Source organism: Onychostoma macrolepis, chromosome 13, assembly GCF_012432095.1.
Source record: "Onychostoma macrolepis isolate SWU-2019 chromosome 13, ASM1243209v1, whole genome shotgun sequence".
In the NCBI taxonomy this organism is placed as follows: Eukaryota; Metazoa; Chordata; class Actinopteri; order Cypriniformes; family Cyprinidae; genus Onychostoma; species Onychostoma macrolepis.
The window spans coordinates 27,770,822-27,790,165 of NC_081167.1; the positions used below are offsets into that span (position 1 = coordinate 27,770,822).

Consider the following 19,344-nt stretch of genomic DNA (forward strand, 5'->3'; position numbering starts at 1 on the left):
CCATTGACTATAGCCATTCAACTTTACATTATAATTAAGAGCTATCAATTTTAACATTTATTAGACTTAAAAAATAACTTCTAATTTAAGTGAACTTAAAACAATCTTCACATAAACCCATTATAATAAAGGTTAAATTTATCTACCTGTGCCCCTCAGCAGAAATATACAGAAATTGAATAAAGTTATCAAACACTAAATTCTAAACTAAATACAGATGAATCCTTAAAACCATAAGTTATTGATTTCCTCTTTTTTCTTTTGTTCTTGATGAACAGACATCAGAGCAGCTGGTTATTAGCTTGTTTTGGCTTCTGTTTCTTTAAGAGCTGCCTCTGCTGAACATGATGCGGATCTGACATGCATCGTATTTTCTCTCAACTCTTTCTGACCCATTTCAGTCTCTTCTAATGAGCTGACGAGTTGAATCGAGTGTGTTAGATGAGGGAGACAGTTCTGGGATGCTCCAGGACAGTTTTGAAAACCATTTCAGAGACATGTTCTTAATGTAACTCATATATAACATATTACATGCATGCACAGTTTTATGGCAGCTTTAATCGCCTTTTTGGCAACTTCATGACTTAACTGATCACGACATTGCATGGTTGTAGTTTCTTTCGCGATTTGATATGAGATGATAAAGGCTATGCGCGCGCCGGCACCTTTGTGCGTGTATGAGTACAGTTTCCGCGCTTGTCGTGCCTGACGCTGATGTGAAGTTGAAGCACGCATCTGAAACGTCTCCTGTTTGATGTGGTCGTAAAGACGTTCTGCGACTGAATAAATGCACTTCTTGTAAAGAAAAAAGAGACAGAATTAGCAATTTCGATTGGGGTGGCCATCCCTAGACCCCGCCCCTGCGTTAATGGCATAAATAATTTTAACGCGTTAACTTAAAAAAACCAATCGCCTGCGTTAACGCGCTAATTTTGACAGCACTAATATATATAATATATATATATGTATATATATATATATATATATAGACTCAGTATCTCACAGAAGTGAGTACACCCCTCACATTTTTGTAAATATTTTATTATATCTTTTCATGTGACAACACTGAAGAAATGACACTTTGCTACAATGTAAAGTAGTGAGTGTACAGCTTGTATAACAGTGTAAAATAACTCGACACACAGCTATTAATGTCTAAACCGCTGGCCACAAAAGTGAGTACACCCCTAAGTGAAAATGTCCAAATTGGGGCCCAAAGTGTCAATATTTTGTGTGGCCACCATTATTTTCCAGCACTGCCTTAACCATCTTGGTCATGGAGTTCACCAGAGCTTCACAGGTTGCCACTGGAGTCCTCTTCCACTCCTCCATGACGACATCACGGAGCTGGTGGATGTTAGAGACCTTGCGCTCCTCCACCTTACGTTTAAGGATGCCCCACATGTGCTCAATAGGGTTTAGGTCTGGAGACATGCTTGGCCAGTCCATCACCTTTACCCTCAGCTTCTTTAGCAAGGTTGTGGGGTCGTTATCATGTTGGAATACTGCCCTGCGGCCCAGTCTCCGAAGGGAGGGCATCATGCTCTGCTTCATTATGTCACAGTACATGTTGGCATTCATGGTTCCCTCAATGAACTGTAGCTCCCCAGTGCCATGACACTCCCACCACCATGCTTGACTGTAGGCAAGACACACTTGTCTTTGTACTCCTCACCTGGTTGCCACCACACACGCTTGACACCATCTGAACCAAATAAGTTTATCTTGGTCTCATCAGACCACAGGACATGGTTCCAGTAATCCATGTCCTTCGTCTGCTTGTCTTCAGCAAACTGTTTGCGGGTGTGCATCTTTAGAAGAGGCTTCCTTCTGGGACAACAGCCATGCAGACCAATTTGATGCAGTGTGCGACGTATGGTCTGAGCACTGACAGTCTGACCCCCCACCCCTTCAACCTCTGCAGCAATGCTGGCAGCACTCATATGTCTATTTCCCAAACACAACCTCTGGATATGACGCTGAGCACGTGCACTCAACTTCTTTGGTCGACCATGGTGAGGCCTGTTCTGAGTGGAACCTGTCTTGTTAAACCGCTGCTGTCTTGGCCACCGTGCTGCAGCTCAGTTTCAGGGTCTTGGCAATCTTCTTATAGCCTACGCCATCTTTATGTAGAGCAACAATTCTTTTTTTTTTTCAGATCCTCAGAGTTCTTTGCCATGAGGTGCCATGTTGAACTTCCAGTGACCAGTATGAGAGAGTGAGAGCGTTAACACCAAATTTAACACACCTGCTCCCCATTCACACCTGAGACCTTGTAACACTAACGAGTCACATGACACCGAGGAGAGAAAATGGCTAATTGGGCCCAATTTGGACATTTTCACTTAGGGGTTTACTCACTTTTGTGGCCAGCGGTTTAGACATTAATGGCTGTGTGTTGAGTTATTTTGAGGGGACAGCAAATTTACACTGTTATACAAGCTGTACACTCACTACTTTGCATTGTAGCAAAGTGTCATTTCTTCAGTGTTGTCACATGAAAAGATATATTAAAATATTTACAAAAATGTGAGGGGTGTACTCACTTCTGTGAGATACTGTGTATGTATATATGTGTGTGTGTGTGTATATATATATATATATTTAATTATCATTATATATACACACACACATATCATCAGTTTTCTACATTGATAACATTGTAGAAGAAATGTTTCTTGCACAGCAAATATGTTAAAATTCAGTTTTTTATTCACATTTTAAAATATATTCAAATATAAGAGTTATTGTAAATTGCAGTAATATTTCACAGTATTTCATTCAATTAAATATATTCTTAATTATTCCAAACTTTTGACCAGTAGGCTAATGCACACACATATGTATATATATTATGTATGTGTGTGTAATGTGTTTGTTTGTTTGTGTATTTGTTTATTTATTTAAAGCATAAACTGCTCTGGTCCTAGTCAGGCAGAAGTGTGTGCGAGACAGAGAGAGTTTTGTAAGTGTCTGTAAGTACAATATTTGTGTGAATTTTTAAATGTGAAACAGGGCAGATGGTGGTCGTCCATCATTAGTCCCGCCCCCGCTGCTGTGGGGCCGCCCTCTGACAGGCTGAGCCAGCTGTCACTCAGGGCCGAGGGGAGAAATCAGCACTGGAGGATTTCATGAGTTTACTGCACACTACAAAGAGATGTCAACAGGAAACCAGAGACGATGCAGTCACAGACCAACTATCCCGTGTGTGTGGGTGTGTGTTATGGTTTGGTGGGTCAGCTTTCTGTCAAAGTGCTGATGGAGTACTGAACATGGAGAGCTCAGCACTGCTTGTACACGTTTTTAAATCTCAGAGGAGGTGACGTGATGGTCTGCTATATACAAGTGTCTGTGCAAGTGATTTAGTGGTGGATAATGGACAGTGGGTGTGTTTTGCTGGATAGAGACCAATCTGAGACCATCTGGAATGATTTCCCCTAGCTTCATTTAAACTGGAGGACATAAACAGAAAGTTTTAGGATTTAGATCACTGACCAAATGAAAGGTGATATGTGTTATTGATCATGTGAACTATTTCACTTACAGCTCATTCTTCTAATGAAGCTCAAGGTGCTCTTTGAACCATCTTAGATCATGGTGGAGAACATGATCAGCAGGTTTTGATCATGTGCTGCTGTCATTAAAGGAAAAAAAAAGAAGAAAACTTTGAACTCATTATGCTAATAACATTTGTAATGAAAAATTGCATCTTCACTAGTGGTCTGAAATATTTTAAACAACTTGTGTATCCCAAAAAGGTTCAAAAGTTCAGGAAGTGTTTGGGATGGCATTTTTTAATTTTAAATTTTTTAAGATTTTTTAAAATGTTTTTGATTGCTCACCAAGGCTGCATTTATTTAAAATATGGTAAAGAAATATTGTGAAATACTATTACAAATGAACTCTTTTCTATTTTAATATTGTTTTTTGTTTTTTTTGTATATTCTTTTCTATATTTAAAATGTATTATTTTAATATATTTTAAAATGTCATTTGTTTCTGTGATGCAAAACTGAATTGTCAGCATCATTACTCCAGTCTTCAGTGTCACATGATCCTTCAGAAATCATTCTAATATACTGATTTGCTGCTCAAGAAACATTTCTTATTATTAGTACTGTTGAAAACATTTGTGGTGCTTCATATTTTTGTGAAAACCATGGTACATTTTTTCCCCAGGATACTTGGATGAATATAAAGTCCCAAAGAGCAGCATTTGTTTGAAATATAGCCTTTTGTAGCACTATCAATTGTTTTTAGCAGTTAAATGCATCTTTGTGGAATAAAAGTATTAATTTCTTTAAAAAAAAAAAAGGATTGACTCCAAAACTTTTGAATGGTAGTCTAAGAAAGTATATTATACGGGAACTATTTACTGTACTTTTACATAGGTTGTCTTTATATTGACTTTGCTCATATGTTGTCTGTAGGATATCATACTGCACGGCTGATAAGATGCATGATAAAGTGTTTGCCTACATCGCTCAGAGTCAGCGCAACGAAACGCTGGAGTGTCACGCGTACCTCTGCACCAAGAGGAAAGTGGTGAGTGTGTGTTCATATGAGACACTCCCTGTCTTTCCTTCAGTCTATTAATAGCGTTATACGTTAAGACCACACTTCCTCTGAGAGAGAGAGACCGAAACCAATGCACTGTCTTTCTATCCATGACAAGAAATGTGGCGTTGACACCTCTCTTCCCTTTTTCCCCATCTGTCTCAGGCTCAGGCGGTGACGTTAACGGTGGCTCAGGCTTTCCGTGTGGCATTTGAGTTTTGGCAGGCTGCTAAAGAAGGTATCTTGTTTATCTTTCTTTCTGATTCTTGCTGTCTTTGTTATGGGCTGTGAAGCACAAATTCACATGTGTCCTACTTAAAGCTGGAGTATATAATTTCCACAGCACTAACAACACCAAACACAAGTCCAAAAATAATGACTGTTTTCAAACAGGTTTCTCAAATCCTTCCGTCTGCTATTAGTTGTATAAACTAGTAGTCCCACCTCAAACTAACTCTATTGATTTTTTTTATTCGTTTTGTAATATGTCTATATACTTTTTATTTTAATTTTAATTTTAGTTTTTGTACATAAAAATGAGAGTTAACTAAATAAAAATAAGAATCATTGCAACTAGCTGAAATAAAATAAGTTTAGTTTTTTATGGTTTATTTTGTTTCAGTTAAAGTTTGTCAAGCAAAAAAAAAATAGTTAACTATAATAACCCTGGACCATTTGCATTCATATATTCAACCCACAATATACATAAAAAAGTCAATTATGTCATTTAAAGTGGGAAAAAAAAGCATTTTAAAATGATTTAGTATTGTTTCTCTATTGCTATATTTATGCATATACATTTATTGTATATACATAATACATATAATGTATTCATATTAAATATTTTAGAGGAAAACTGTGGAAAATGCACCTTTATTAGTTTTTGAACTAGATTTGTACTATGTTTACTTCTTGCATTATATATTTTGAATTTAATTGGCAACAACAAAAACACTCTTTTAAAGCGGTTTCAGACCAAGTATTTTTTTAGACTTTTGAATATTGCAAAAAGGCTGAAAAAAATCTAAGATATTATTATTTTTTTTTATCTATGTCTTCCCCAACCCTGTCACTGTGTATTTATGAGTTTAAAAGGCGTGGTCTTGCAGACCAGTGAGTTTTTAAGGGACTGCATGTTTTCTTTATTTCATGCAGGGATGGAGGACAAGAAAGAGATTTAGTGCAGGGAAAGTAGAGCAGCTCCAGTCGCTCAGATCAGCAGAACATATATGTAATTTACTGCATGTTTGAACATGCCTGTGTGTGTGTGTGTGTGTGTGTGTCCTGAGGCCTGTAGAGATTTACTCATTTCATCTCTCTGCACCTGGCAGTTTGCTGCAGGAACTGATCATCTGGCAGATCACAATTTCATTGTGGTTGAAAATATAAACAAATGACATAGTTATATTTTCATTGTGAAATAAAGAAATAATTCACCCAAGAATGAGCACTTGCTGAAAATATACTTAGCCTCAGCCTCAGCCTCAGTTCATCCAAGATTAGTTTTTCTTCATAGGAACAGATTTGGAGTAATTTAGCATTAAATCCCTTGCTCACCTTTTGATCCTCTGCAGTGAATGGGTGCCGTCAGCTGATAAAAAATCACAGTAATCCACACAAATCTAGTACATAATTGAATGTTTTTTGAAGTGAAGATCTACGTGTTTGTAGTAAACAAATTCATAATAAAGGCATTTTAACTTCAAATCAAGTCCTTTATCCATTTATCCGCCTGAATCAGGAGAGAAATATGCACAATCAAACACAGTTCACAAGTGAAAACAGTCCAAAACAGCTCTAAACCAGTATGTTTTCAAATATGTGAGAGACAACAGGGGATGGATTTTTCATTTGAGGAAACGCTTATTATGGATTATTTCTTACAAACATATTTTCACTTCACTAGACATTAACTGATGGACTGGAGTCAAGTGTGAATTACTTGTGGATTATTGTGATGTTTTTATCAGCTGTTTGGACTCTCATTCTGACGGCACCCATTCACTGCAGAACATACACTGGTGAACAAGTGATTTAATGCTGAATATTTCCAAATCTGTTCCCATGAAGAAACAAACTGTGAAAATATTTATCAAATTATAATTTTTGGGAGAACTGTTTCTTTAAACACATTTATTGTAATGGTTTATCACTGTAGTAACCACAAAGAGAAAAACCAGAAACACCATTGTGATCCTGCAGGAACCAGATCTGAGCACTTCACCACCTCCTGACTTCCCTCTTTAGTCATAGAGCGCTAGCCAGTATGTGAGAGTGGTATATATACACTTCCTCATAAAGGAGGCTGTTTGAGCGTCCAGGGCTTTGATAATGTTTTAGGGTGTTTCATTTCCATTTTTATTAATTCAGGCAGAGATCAAGGCCACGGCACAGTTTTATGTTACATGTGTTAAATATTCATATGTACATTTAAGGCTGGTTTCTCCTCGCCCTAGTGCACATTTATACTCACTGACCTCATTCTTTATAAAAGCTTTCATGAATGCATATTTATAAATATGAATATATGTAAAAGTATATGAATTAATGTTTTGAGATGAAAATGATGTGGTGATAATATATAATATTTGTTTAGAGGTCAGTGACCAATAAGGATGTCAAAGATGATGAAAATTTATTTTTTTTCTCTTATTTTTATTCTTGTTGGTTTAATATATATGTATAATTGTCAAGTTAAAAGTAATAGAACAATTTTTAAAAAGTGGTAATTTAGTTGCTTAAATAAATTAGTTACTTACTACTACATACTTAGTTACCTAAAATGTTGAAAAAGTACATTAAAAACAATTATATAATTAATCTGATTTGTGAGTTTTTATGATTAAAGTCGTAATCATGATAATTTTGCTCAAAAAACACTTTCAAATAAGAAAAGTATTCCCACCTCAAAAAGATTGATTAAAGAAATGATTAGACTGAGAGAAGTTTTAAACTTCACAGCTCAAATAAAGAACATGTTTTTAGTGACTGTTGAATGTAAGCATGTTAACAACAATAGAAGCTTTATATTTCTGCTTATAATCCTTTGTTTTCAGAGAAAGAGAAGCAGGTGAAGTGTGGATCAGATGGAGAGGTGGCCAGCAGCTCTCAGTCTGAGAGTTCAGCCAGTCTGGGCAGCACTAAAGGAGGAGGTGAGCACAGGTTTTCATGCTTTGTCAGGACATAATGATTTTTATACTGTACAACATGTTTGATCCTAAACCTAACCCTCACAGAAGACTTTCTGCAATTTTACATTTTTAGGAAAAAAATATTATGATTTATGAGCTGCTTTCCTCATGGGGGTATAAAATGTTTACACAAGGTCAAACATTTCAGCTATTACACTCCTTGTGTGGACATTTGGCACACACACACACACACACACACACACATGCAAGTGTATATTAAATATCGCACATGTTGGATGTGGTTGTGTTCTGTCACACAGTATTTTTGGTTTCAGTGTGTATAGACAAATTACTAGTTGCTGGAGACATGATAATACCAGGGTATTCTTGATAGGTTTGGGACAGTAAGATTTCTTCTTTTTTTTTTTTATAGAAAGTAATACTTTTTTCAGCAAGGATTCATTAAATTGATCAAAAGTGACCGTGAAGACATTTATAACGTTACAAAAGATTTCTTTTGAACATCCTGTTAATCAAAGAATCATAAAAAATGTATCACAGTTTCCACAAAAATATTAAGCAGCAAAAACAGTTTTTGACGTAGATAAGACATGCTTCTTGAGCAGCAAATCAGCATATTAGAATGATTTCTGAAGGATCATGTGACACTGAAGACTGGAGTAATGATGCTGAAAATTCAGCTTTGATCACAGGAATAAATCACATTTTTAAAATACATTCAAATAGAAGACAGTTATTTTAAATTTTAATAATATATCACAATTTTTACTGCATTTTTGATCAATAAATGCAGCCTTGATGCACATAAGAGAGAAAAAAATCTTGCTGACCCAAACTTTTGAATGATAGTGTATTGATGAGATACGAAAAACACAATAAATTAGGTCAGTTTGAAGATTCTTTGTTTCTTCCAGACACTAATTTAGTTTGCACAGGGTTTTTGGTCACAACATCCCCAATCTTCTTTGACCCATCCAGCAATGGCAATGATAATACTGTGGTATGCTTCAAAGTACCTTACAGTACCACTTAAAAACCCCGGTATTATCATCTGATACCATCACTGGACCATGCTACTTTTTTGTAAGTGTGCCAAAGGACCCTGAATGGATCTCAGGTTACAGAAATAATCCTGGATGGCAGAGTTTAGTGAACGAATGAGCCCTTGAGGACCAGTGATCCGTGTGCCATGAGACAGACGTGTGTGTGCATGAATAAAGCTCTGTGTGTTCCTAAATCCCATCAGATATCAGAAACATGAGTCTTTTTAGCGGCTGATCTCCGCTCGTGAAATATGAGTCCTGGACAGAGATGGACAGGTTTAACGGCTCAGGATCAGAGAAAGATGTGATGGTGCTTTTGTTTGACTGGAGTCTGTGAGCGTGTCGCGGCTTGATGTTGAGAAGAGCATTGATTCATTCTCTGCATGCACAGATCTGTATGATCACTGCAGGTGTGGAGATATGAAAATATTATGTTTAAAGGTTGATTTATGAACTATAACCATTGTGTCTGTGAATGCCTCATGTTGATACAGGAGGCTTGAACCTGTAATAAGTGTAATGTAAATGTATAAATAAATCTGCTATGTTATATAGTTCATTAGCCTAACTGCTGGTTATGGTTTCCAAGAAACAGAGTAATTTGTCAACAGCTTAAAACGTGGCTCATCCGATCAGAATTGGGAATCAGAACTAGCTGTTTTATGGATTTTCAAATAAAATCACACCTTTTTTCCACTTAACATCAAAAGATGGAAATATAATTTGGATAAAGAAAATGATGCCTGCTTTTGATCATAGTTAGTAGATTTATTAATTTGTTTGTGTGTTTGTTTATTTTTTTATGTATTCTTATTTTTGCATTTTTTGCATGATTTGTTTTTACATATTTTGCATTTATTTATTTACTTGTTTCCTTTATTTATTATTATTATTATTACTTATTTATTTTTACTTATATTTACTTTTTTTTACTTTTTATATTTTTTTAAATAATTTTTGCATTTATTTTTTTGCATGATTTATTTTTTAATTGTTTTCTTACATAATTTTTATGCATTTCATTACTTTATTATTTATTCGTGTATTTTAATTATATATTTCATTGAATTTTTTTCATTTATTTATTTTCACTTATTTTACTTTTTTATTTGTTTATTTCATTCATTATATTTTTTCATTTATTTATTTATTTTAATTTGTGTACGTAGAGGTTGCCACTGGAGATCTACTGGACCTTGAATGTGGAGTAAAAGATCACTCAGGAAAAGACACCACACATCTGGCACAGAACCTCGGCACAGAGAACAACAACACTGTCTGGGTAAGAACACACACACACACACACACACATGTGCCAAAATATCTAAAGTCAACATACTCCACCAGTTGATCTGAATAATTACTAATCAGAGTTAATTTAAATTTCAGTAATGCTGTTTATGTCAGAAATTCTGAGAAAACGACTAGTCTTATTTTTATTTTAATTATTAAAATGACAGCAATGTTTATTTAACTCAGTCTACATGCAATGCTTTGAATTTTTATTTTTTAATTATTTTATATGAATATTTAACTGTTAAATAAGAGTTTAAAAGCACATTAGTTACTGCTGAGAACCCTATGGACTCCAAATGAAGATGCTTATTTTAACTTTTTTTGCAGGAACTTGAGGATGGTCTAGATGAGGCTTTCTCGAGGTTAGTAAAATTATATTTGGAGTTATATCTGGCTCTTTTACACTATAACACCCTGCGCAGTGAACTTTAACAGACCATACTATAACTTCAGCACAGATGTGGAGTATAGGGCACGACTATTCCTGGCGGTCCATTATGTGACCACAGCGGTATTTGTGATAGACATATTCAGCTCTGAGAATAAACTCTTTGGTTGGCCTTACATAAATCGGACTATTTTTGCACCCCACTCACAGTTTCTGTTTCATAGAAAAGAAAAAGACATCTGAGCATATCTCAGCCATCTTCAATGTTGCATGAAATTTGACAGTTAACAGTGATAAACAGTCTCAGACGGTTAAGTCCAAATTATTACATTTTTTTAGTGTATCGATCTTTGTTGTGTGGGGGGGGGGGTTGTATGGGTTTGGTCCCCCTCAGCTAGGGGTGGGCGATATGGCAAAAATATCACGATTTTTTTTTGTTGAAATATCACGATTCACAATATTATCACAATTCTTTGTCATGTTGGATTTTCTATTTTGCAAGTTGTCTGAGCATTACAGCCAAACTAATTTCCCTATTATAAAGACAAAGCCTTTCAAGGTAACAAAATATAAAAAAGTATGGCGGATATTTTGGCCAAAGTGGGTGAAGATAAAAATCGTCATTATTTTATCTTTGTTATTAAAAAATGAGAGCAAAGATACACATTACAAATACACATAATATACAAATAAAATAAACAGTGTTTTATTTTCAGGTAGTCTACAATAGGTGTATTTAGCAGGAGCATTCAAGAAATTGAATGAACAAATATAAAAATAAAACACTATATAGATTGATTCCTATTAAAGCAACTGTATTAAAGTTTTTCAGTCAAGAGTAGTGAGTGATTTTTCTCTTTGTGTTTGGTGTTTTATTAAAATTAAAGGAATAATTCACCTAATTGGCTAGTGTTTTATTTTTATACCTTCATTTACTCACTCAAAAGTTGTTTTAAACCTGAACTAGTTTCTTCTGCTGAAAATAAATGCTATTTTGAAGAATGTGGAAAACCAAACAGTTGCTGGTCTACAGTGACTTCCATAGTATTTTATTTTTCCTACTGTTAAAGTCAATGTGAACCAGCAACTGTTTGGTTACCCACATTCTTCAAAATATCTTCTTTTGTGTTCAGCACAAGAAAGAAATTAATACAGGTTTGGGACAACATGTGAGTGAGTAAATAATGACAGAATTACAATTTTAGGGTGAACTATCCCTTTAATTACAGTCGGCAGCATGTTTAGTACTGTCCCTTTAAGACCTGCACGCATCTAATGTACAGGCACGCATGCGTTTCTCTCAGCTGTTTACCTTCATTTTAGACATAACCAACTGAGTCTATACATAAACCTGGTGTGTTTTGACAGTATTACACAAAACATAACTTAGTTCAGTAATCAGGCGCTGTTTGACGGGCTTTTTAGAGCACGCACTTTGGGTTTATGTGCTCAGAAAAGGCGCTCGTCAGAACAGCACGCTGAGTGAAACATTTAACCAGTAAGTCTCTGAAGCAGATGCAAATAATGTACTTTTGTGATTGCGAATAAGTGCAGTGTCCCGTGAGAGTAACTCTACCGCTGAGTTAACACTGATGTGAATGTATGTGGTGTTGTACAGTGTATAGAGACGGTGGCGCCAGGACTGGAGCTGATAGAATGCGCGCTGAAGTACCATACTACGATATTTCTTCAAAAAAGCAAATCGTGGAGACATTTTTATATTCCACGATCAAAAATCGTCATGTCGAACACCCCTACCCTCGGCAGAAATCGCAGACTAGGGGCACCGGACCGCAAGGGCACTTTACCGTCGGACCTCAAAGGGGCAGGGGCTCGAGACAGTTAACAGTGATAAACAGTCTCAGACGGTTAAGTCCAAATTATTACATTTTTTTAAATGTATCGTATTTTTTAAGACTTTATAAATGGTCTAATGCGCTAACAATATCCAAAGTTAAAACTTTTTTTTTACTTTACCAACCTTTTTTATGGACCATTGAATTTTACATATGGCACAATATAGAATGAGACGTCATATTGTACCTTCTGCCCAGTTCAGGGTGGGCTTTCTCAGCCATGTTTAAGGGTGCATTAAATATGATAATTTCAAATGATATATACAGTCTAGGCCTCTAACAACACCCAAAGTTTGAACAATTTTCAATATATCAATAATATTTTATAGACCTTTGAAATTTGCATATGCTTTGACAACACCATAGTCATAGAATACTCTACACGTTACTAAAAAGAGGTGCTATACCAACATATATATAACATTTACATATAACATTAGATATAGCATTTCAAAATTACACACTTTAGCATTAATTTAAAAATATTAAGGAAAATTGGACCCCTCATAATATGAGCTTTTTAAAGGAATATTTTTATAGGGATAATATGCATGTTCCTGCTTGCCAATACACCCAAGAAATCAAACAATTGTGATGCCGCATGATTAGGTCATGTTTTAAATGACTATTATTTGCATACTATGGCATCGTAATGGCACTAATTAACAGCCATTTTATTCTTCAAACCAAACAACAGCTGTTTAACGATTTGTAATGATGGTCATTATTCATCCAGACACAAGGAGTACCGTTCCCGAGAGATTAGCAGACATGAGATGAGCTGTTTTACAGCAGCGGGGGTTCAGTCCATCTCTGCTTCACGCTGATTATTTGTCGTGTGCAGTAATTAAAAGCGTTGGCTTTTAATCAAACGCAGTACTTCGTTAATCTCCATTTAACATGCTTTCACCCTGTATGTGTGAGGAGAGACGCTCCAGATCTCTGACATGCAAGAACTTTTCCAATCAAGGATGAATTGGGATTGACTAAATCTCTGATTAAAGAGCACTGAAGTGCTTTCCATCACAGACTGAAGCTGTTTAGTATTTGAGATGGTTTATCCTCAAAAACACAGTGGGTTGAGAGATATTATGGTCATAATTGACCATTTCTGTACATTATTGTAAGACGGATGCACAAATAAAATGAAATGGCTGGTTGCACCGAACTTCAAGTTTATCCAGTAGAAGATCTAAATTTCAGATTGACCTCTTGACTCAGTATAAAGAAAAAGTGTACATTATTTTCAGAGTATATAGTGCTTATGCTATTATTTAGTTACTAGATGTATTCAAAAAAGAAATCCTACTGTATCCTGCTGCTCTTACTGTTTTTTTTTTTTTGTTTGTTTGTTTTTCATTGTAAGTAAGTGTCATTTACGCTATGTTCATAGCACAAGTGGTTAAGTTATATGCAGTGTTATTTTAGTATTATTTTTGTACTACTTATAGTATTTATAAATATTTTGAATTTGTTTTGATTCTTATATTTTCAGTTATTTTTATTTTGTTTGTTTTGTAATTTTGCACTTTTGTCAGTTTTTGGCTTTCTTTATTTTAATTTCTTTTTATAATTAAATGTTTTTATTAAGTAATTTTAATACTTCAACACTGCAAAAATGAATTTTCCAAGAAAATACCATACAAGTCTTTCTACTTAAAATTTAATGTTTAATTTGATGTGTCAGCTTTTAAAAAATCACTTCTATTTGGCTTTTTTTTTTTTAATATATTTATTTCTTTTTAGTCATTTTAATACTTCAACACTGCAAAAATGAATTTTCAAAGAAAATACCATACAAGTCTTTCTACTTAAAATTTCACGTTTAATTTAATGTATTAGTTGCCATTTCTTTGTAGTTACTTGTCAAATTTACTAGCAATTTCTTATTGAAAAATGTTCCTATGTAAATCCTACACCATTTTTTAAATGAACTAAAATGTATTTAATTAGTTGCCAAGCCAACATTTCTCGTTTTCATCAAATATTTATTTCATTTTATTTTTGATATTTTTAATAGTTGCCGTTTTAGTTTCCAATAACAACACTGGTTGTTTAAGTTTGTCAAAGTTTAATTAAGTTTAATACTTGGGAATTTGTTCAAATCTTTAAAGTGTGTAGTAGTCATGCTTACCTTGGCAAACCACTAATAATTCTTAATGCCTTAGTCTTACAAAGAAATGGATCTTACAGTGGTTTTGTCTTTACTGTCAAGAGGTCAACTTTAGTTAGCTGTAATTTCCTCAACATTAGCCCAGCGGTAACCTTTGACTTCAGTAGCTGCTCAATAAACCCCATCAGGACGTTTTAAAAAAAGCTGATAAAAATATCACAATGTGGAAGTTCTATTATAGCAACAGCGAACCAAGACGCGCTGACTAAACATGCAGCTTACACTGAGTCACTGTTGCCCTTTGCTGCTTCTGTTTTCTCATGCTGATGTTGTTTACTTCCTTCAGCCGCAGTCTGGATAGTTTTGAGTCCAACACAGGTAAAAATGTCGTTCACCTGAGCTGTAATGACATGTGCCAGTACCGTAGTCCTCATCCATCATAATTCACTCTGTCACAACACCATGATCATCTACGACTGTAGTCCAGTAGTCCAGTTCTCCATCTGTAGCAGGTCACGCATGTTCCTCCTCACAGCTCAAAACCCTGTCTGGTTCTCACACATCTTCCATAGGATTTTGAGGACTTCACGGCAGGGTTCTTTGCCAAGAGCTGTAGAACCATCACTTGGATTCATCTTCATATTTTCCTAGTTCATCTTGTGATCAGTCGTCGGTTTCCCGCCACTGCCTTGCCACAAAGTTTGTTACTGTGAACCCTATTCTGGGTAGGGATAGTTCAACCAAAAATGTAAATTCTGTCATCATACTCACCCTCAAGTTGTTCCAAACCTGAGTTTCTTTCTTATGTTTAGCACAAAAGAAGATATTTTGAAGAATGTTGGTAAACAAACACTTAACAGTAGCCATTGACTTCCATAGTATAGAAAAAAATGTTATGGAAGTCAATGGCTACCGTCAACTTACTGTCATTATTTATCACCTTCATGTTGTTATTTTATCAGTGGAGCACAACTTACGCTACCCTTTAAAAGTTTGAGGTTTTTGTTTTTTTGTTTTCTTTTGTTTAAAAAGGATGCATTAAATTGATCAGAAGTGGCTGTAAAGACATTTATAATGTTACTAAAAATAATTGTCAAATAAATGCTGTTATTTTGAACTTTTTATTCATGAAGGATCCTGCAAAAAATATGATGATGATAAAATATGTTGATAAATGTTTCTTGAGCAGCAAATCAGCATATTAGAATGATTTCTGAAAGATCATGTGACGCTGAAGACTGGAATAATGATGCTGAAAATTCAGCTTTGCATCACAGGAATAAATTACATTGAAAAATATATTCAAATAGAAAACACTTCTAAAAATATTTCTAAATATTACAGTTTTTTATTATACTTTTGATCAAATAAATGCAGCCTTGGTGAGACCTTTTTTCAGAAACACATGGCGTCTAGCGTGACTGAAGTGCATTGAGGCTGTGGCAGTGTTACCGTAGTGATATTCCCAGAGATGTTCCTGTTTTTTTTTTTCTTTATTGTTATTTTCCACAGCACACTTTTCATTCCAGCTCCTCAGAGGTTTGATTTCACATCATGTGACATTCAACCACAGAGTACTGTCTCTATATTTAGGGTAGTAAAGAATAAAACACACTACTCACTGTTTCATGCATAGTTTGCACAGCTTGTAGTCTTCTGTCTAGGAATGGGAATCATAAGGAATGTAACAATTCCAACTGTATGATTCAGTTAATAATTCTCTTAGTACATACAGAGGAAGCTGCTGTTCTAAAAGAATAATTATTGTATATGCATATTGAAGAAGTAACAAAACTCTGTTGTGAATGTGTGAATCTTTAACCATAAGTTGCCAGCATTAGACTAATTTAAACTGATGACTCAAAACAGCAATTATGTTTGGTTATTATTATTTTTTTTTAAGATTAATTAAAAAGACATCAATTCATCAGACTCATCATTCTGTATGTGCAATGCAATAGAAAGACATAATGTCTTTGTTTTCTTTGTATTATTTCACAGTGTCCAGCCTTTATTTCTCATCATATTAAATTTAATTATAATTAAAAATGACAAAAATAACCTCTTTGTGATTCCCAGTCCTATATATGAAGCAATTATGCATGCACCATTTCTAAGTTCTTTTATATTCATATGCTATTATAGTATTTCATAACTGAGCTATTAATTTTAGATTTTCTCATTATTTTTATAAAATGTATTTTAATTTTAAAATTATTTTAAGTGTGTATATAAACATTAAATTAAATTTAGTTTAATATAGGCCTATTTTATTATATTAAATATATACACATTCACATATATCCGAAATTATATATAATTTTGAACCATTTCATGTCTAATGTTTGTAGGCTATTTTATCCTAGATGAGCGCGGTCCATTCGTAAAGTCGTGTTCATTATGCCATGCGGGATTACAAATAAACACTTATTTTATCATGTCTTTAAAATGTAACGAAGAGCTCCAAATCAGCGAGAAATTCACCATGCATATTTAAAGCGTTGTTTCTGGTGTTTTGCATATGTATTCCCTGCTCTCTATGATCTGAACCGCTACTGATGTTGTGAAGATGTTTGCTGCCCCGTGTTTTTCTGTTTGACTCATTCTCTGTGTGTGTGTTTCTCCCAAGACTCGCTGAGTCTCGCACTAACCCCCAGATGCTGGACATTGGGGTAAACCCTCAGGACTACAACCCTGAAGAGTGCTTGTCGCCTAGCAACTGGGACAAAGCCGAAGCTGAGGCTGCCGACGCCGAGGACGCGTTCGGATTCTGATCGGCGGATCGCGGAGGAACGAGCTGCGCGTGTCACCGGCGCCCTCTGGCGGCCGTAGCTGATCCCGCGGCCGGCTTTGAGTTGACATGCGGCTCGGCAAACCCAATGAGATGACTTCAACAAAAGCACAGACCAAAGCAATACTTTTATTATTATTTTTTTTTACTTTATTTTATTTTTTTCCGAATTACGTTTAAATATATTGACATTTAAAGTTTTCTGTTACTTCCCATAAGTTGTTTTCTTTTCTTTTTTGTATGTGTATGAATATAAAATGTATGTGTATGACAATAACTGTATAATATTTGCTCAATTATTATTATTATTATTATTATTTTTAATGGGTTTGATTGCTGAGGTGAGCTTTGCGATTCTATGCAGTCAAATGTCTGAATATATAGGCCTATTGCGAGATCTCGGGGGAATGCATACTAAAATACATGATGTTTGAGGTTTGTGTGGAGTTGGATTGTGTTTTTTAAGTGCTGAAGTGGTGAAGGTGTTGTATATGTGAGTTGTCTGCCCTCCGATGTATGAAAACGAATGGATAAGTACACATAAAGCATACAATAATGGACAAAAACAGAGAAGGCAGGGTATTTAAATGAGACAATCTTATTTTTTTCTATTAAAATGTATTTTTGCAATTCTCTCTGTGTCTCTTTCTAAAGCTTATGGTTTCATTTCAGGATCTTTCTGCTTTTGCCACGCTTATTGTTCATTCTTCATCAGGTTACTATAGGCCTACCCATCCAATAAAGCACTATGGATGTCACAGTATCAGGTGGTATTAGGGACTTCATGGTATCATGGTACTACTATATTGTAAGTGTTTAAAAAGCAAAAACATTGTATTGCCATGGATGTCCGTGGTATGTTTTTATGGAAATGCCAATCTATTTTGTAATATTACATGTAGCTATTCCTTTGCCCCAAAATACACCTGGATTAATTTCAGGTTGAAGTTAAGCGTAGTAGCATATATGAACTGATATTTACCACTGTGGATTTGATTGAAAATAATGCAGGCAGTTATTTTGTGGTTTACATTGACGCTCTGTATTTAGGTTTTATTACACTTCATAAGTAGAATTTATTACACCTCAGTGTTAGTTTCTGTTTGCATTATTCATTTCATGTTCATAAATTAAAATGGTAATGAAAATGCTTTGTGTTGATTACTGTTTTGAGTTGACATGACTCCCTCTAGTGGTGAAACTAATGCAGTGCCATTATGAATATGGTCATTTACTCTGTGACGAAAATAAGGTTAGTACTGGAATTAGTTTGAGTTCAAATAATATATATATTTATATATATTTTTTGATTTTCTTTGTGTGGTTTAATTTTAGTGGCTATACAAGTCATTATTCAGGTGTTAATGAATAAGCGGCACTGTCACATAGTTTTCACGAGTCATTTATTAATATTCATAATAAGACGTGCCATGTAACAGACAACTGTTACATTTCAGTAACAGGTTACTGTTTCAGTAAAAAAAAAAAATCAGCACTGGTCAGAATCATTATTGATATTATTAATATCTCTATTATTAAAAACTCATTTTATATAAAATTGTAGTCGTAGTCGTCTCTGCACAAGGGATAGACCGCATTTTAACGTCAAGAAATTACACAAAACACCTTTAATTCTTGTTAAGCGACCAGTTTACGAACGTGTGCCTTCGAGCCAATCAGTTAGGAGAACTGACAGACCCTCGCATTACGTAATTAATATTCATGAGGCCCACGTTTTCACTAGCAGGATTCAAAAATACCTATATTTTTATATTATAAGGTCAGTTATCTTCACTTGCCTGTTTTTAAAACTATTTTAAATAATGTGAATAAAATTTAAGTTTTATTTTTATTTTTTTTTAAATCACATGTTCTGGTTTCCAGCCAATCAGAAGACGATGTGTGGTTGAGAAGTTATAAATGTCAGGTATAATCCGCATTATTGAAGTCGAGGATGGATGTGAAAAACTGAAGTTTATGGCAGATTGAGTAGCACTTCGAAACGGAAGCTCTTATTGTATCCGACAGGTAAATTTTCAAAGTAGTAATCCACACTCAGTTTATCCATTACCATAATTGTCAATTTAGAAAATGATGTATTTGACGGTTTTTACAAACTCCTAGCACGCGCTTGTCACCAAAACCCAC

At 34.8% G+C, this 19,344-nt stretch overlaps 1 protein-coding gene across 1 annotated transcript in view; it reads left to right on the forward strand.

Moving 5' to 3' along the window:
• The window catches only part of ldlrap1b (low density lipoprotein receptor adaptor protein 1b), a 52,855-nt gene extending 34,555 nt beyond the window's left edge, over positions 1-18,300 (forward strand). Inside the window, exons 4-9 of the mRNA XM_058796224.1 lie at positions 4,431-4,545; positions 4,723-4,795; positions 7,614-7,709; positions 9,922-10,034; positions 10,376-10,410; positions 17,035-18,300. Of these exons, the coding sequence (XP_058652207.1) occupies positions 4,431-4,545; positions 4,723-4,795; positions 7,614-7,709; positions 9,922-10,034; positions 10,376-10,410; positions 17,035-17,179 (577 nt within the window). The 3' untranslated portion in view covers positions 17,180-18,300. The remainder of the gene's footprint in view (positions 1-4,430; positions 4,546-4,722; positions 4,796-7,613; positions 7,710-9,921; positions 10,035-10,375; positions 10,411-17,034) is intronic.
• Positions 18,301-19,344: the final 1,044 nt, after the last annotated feature.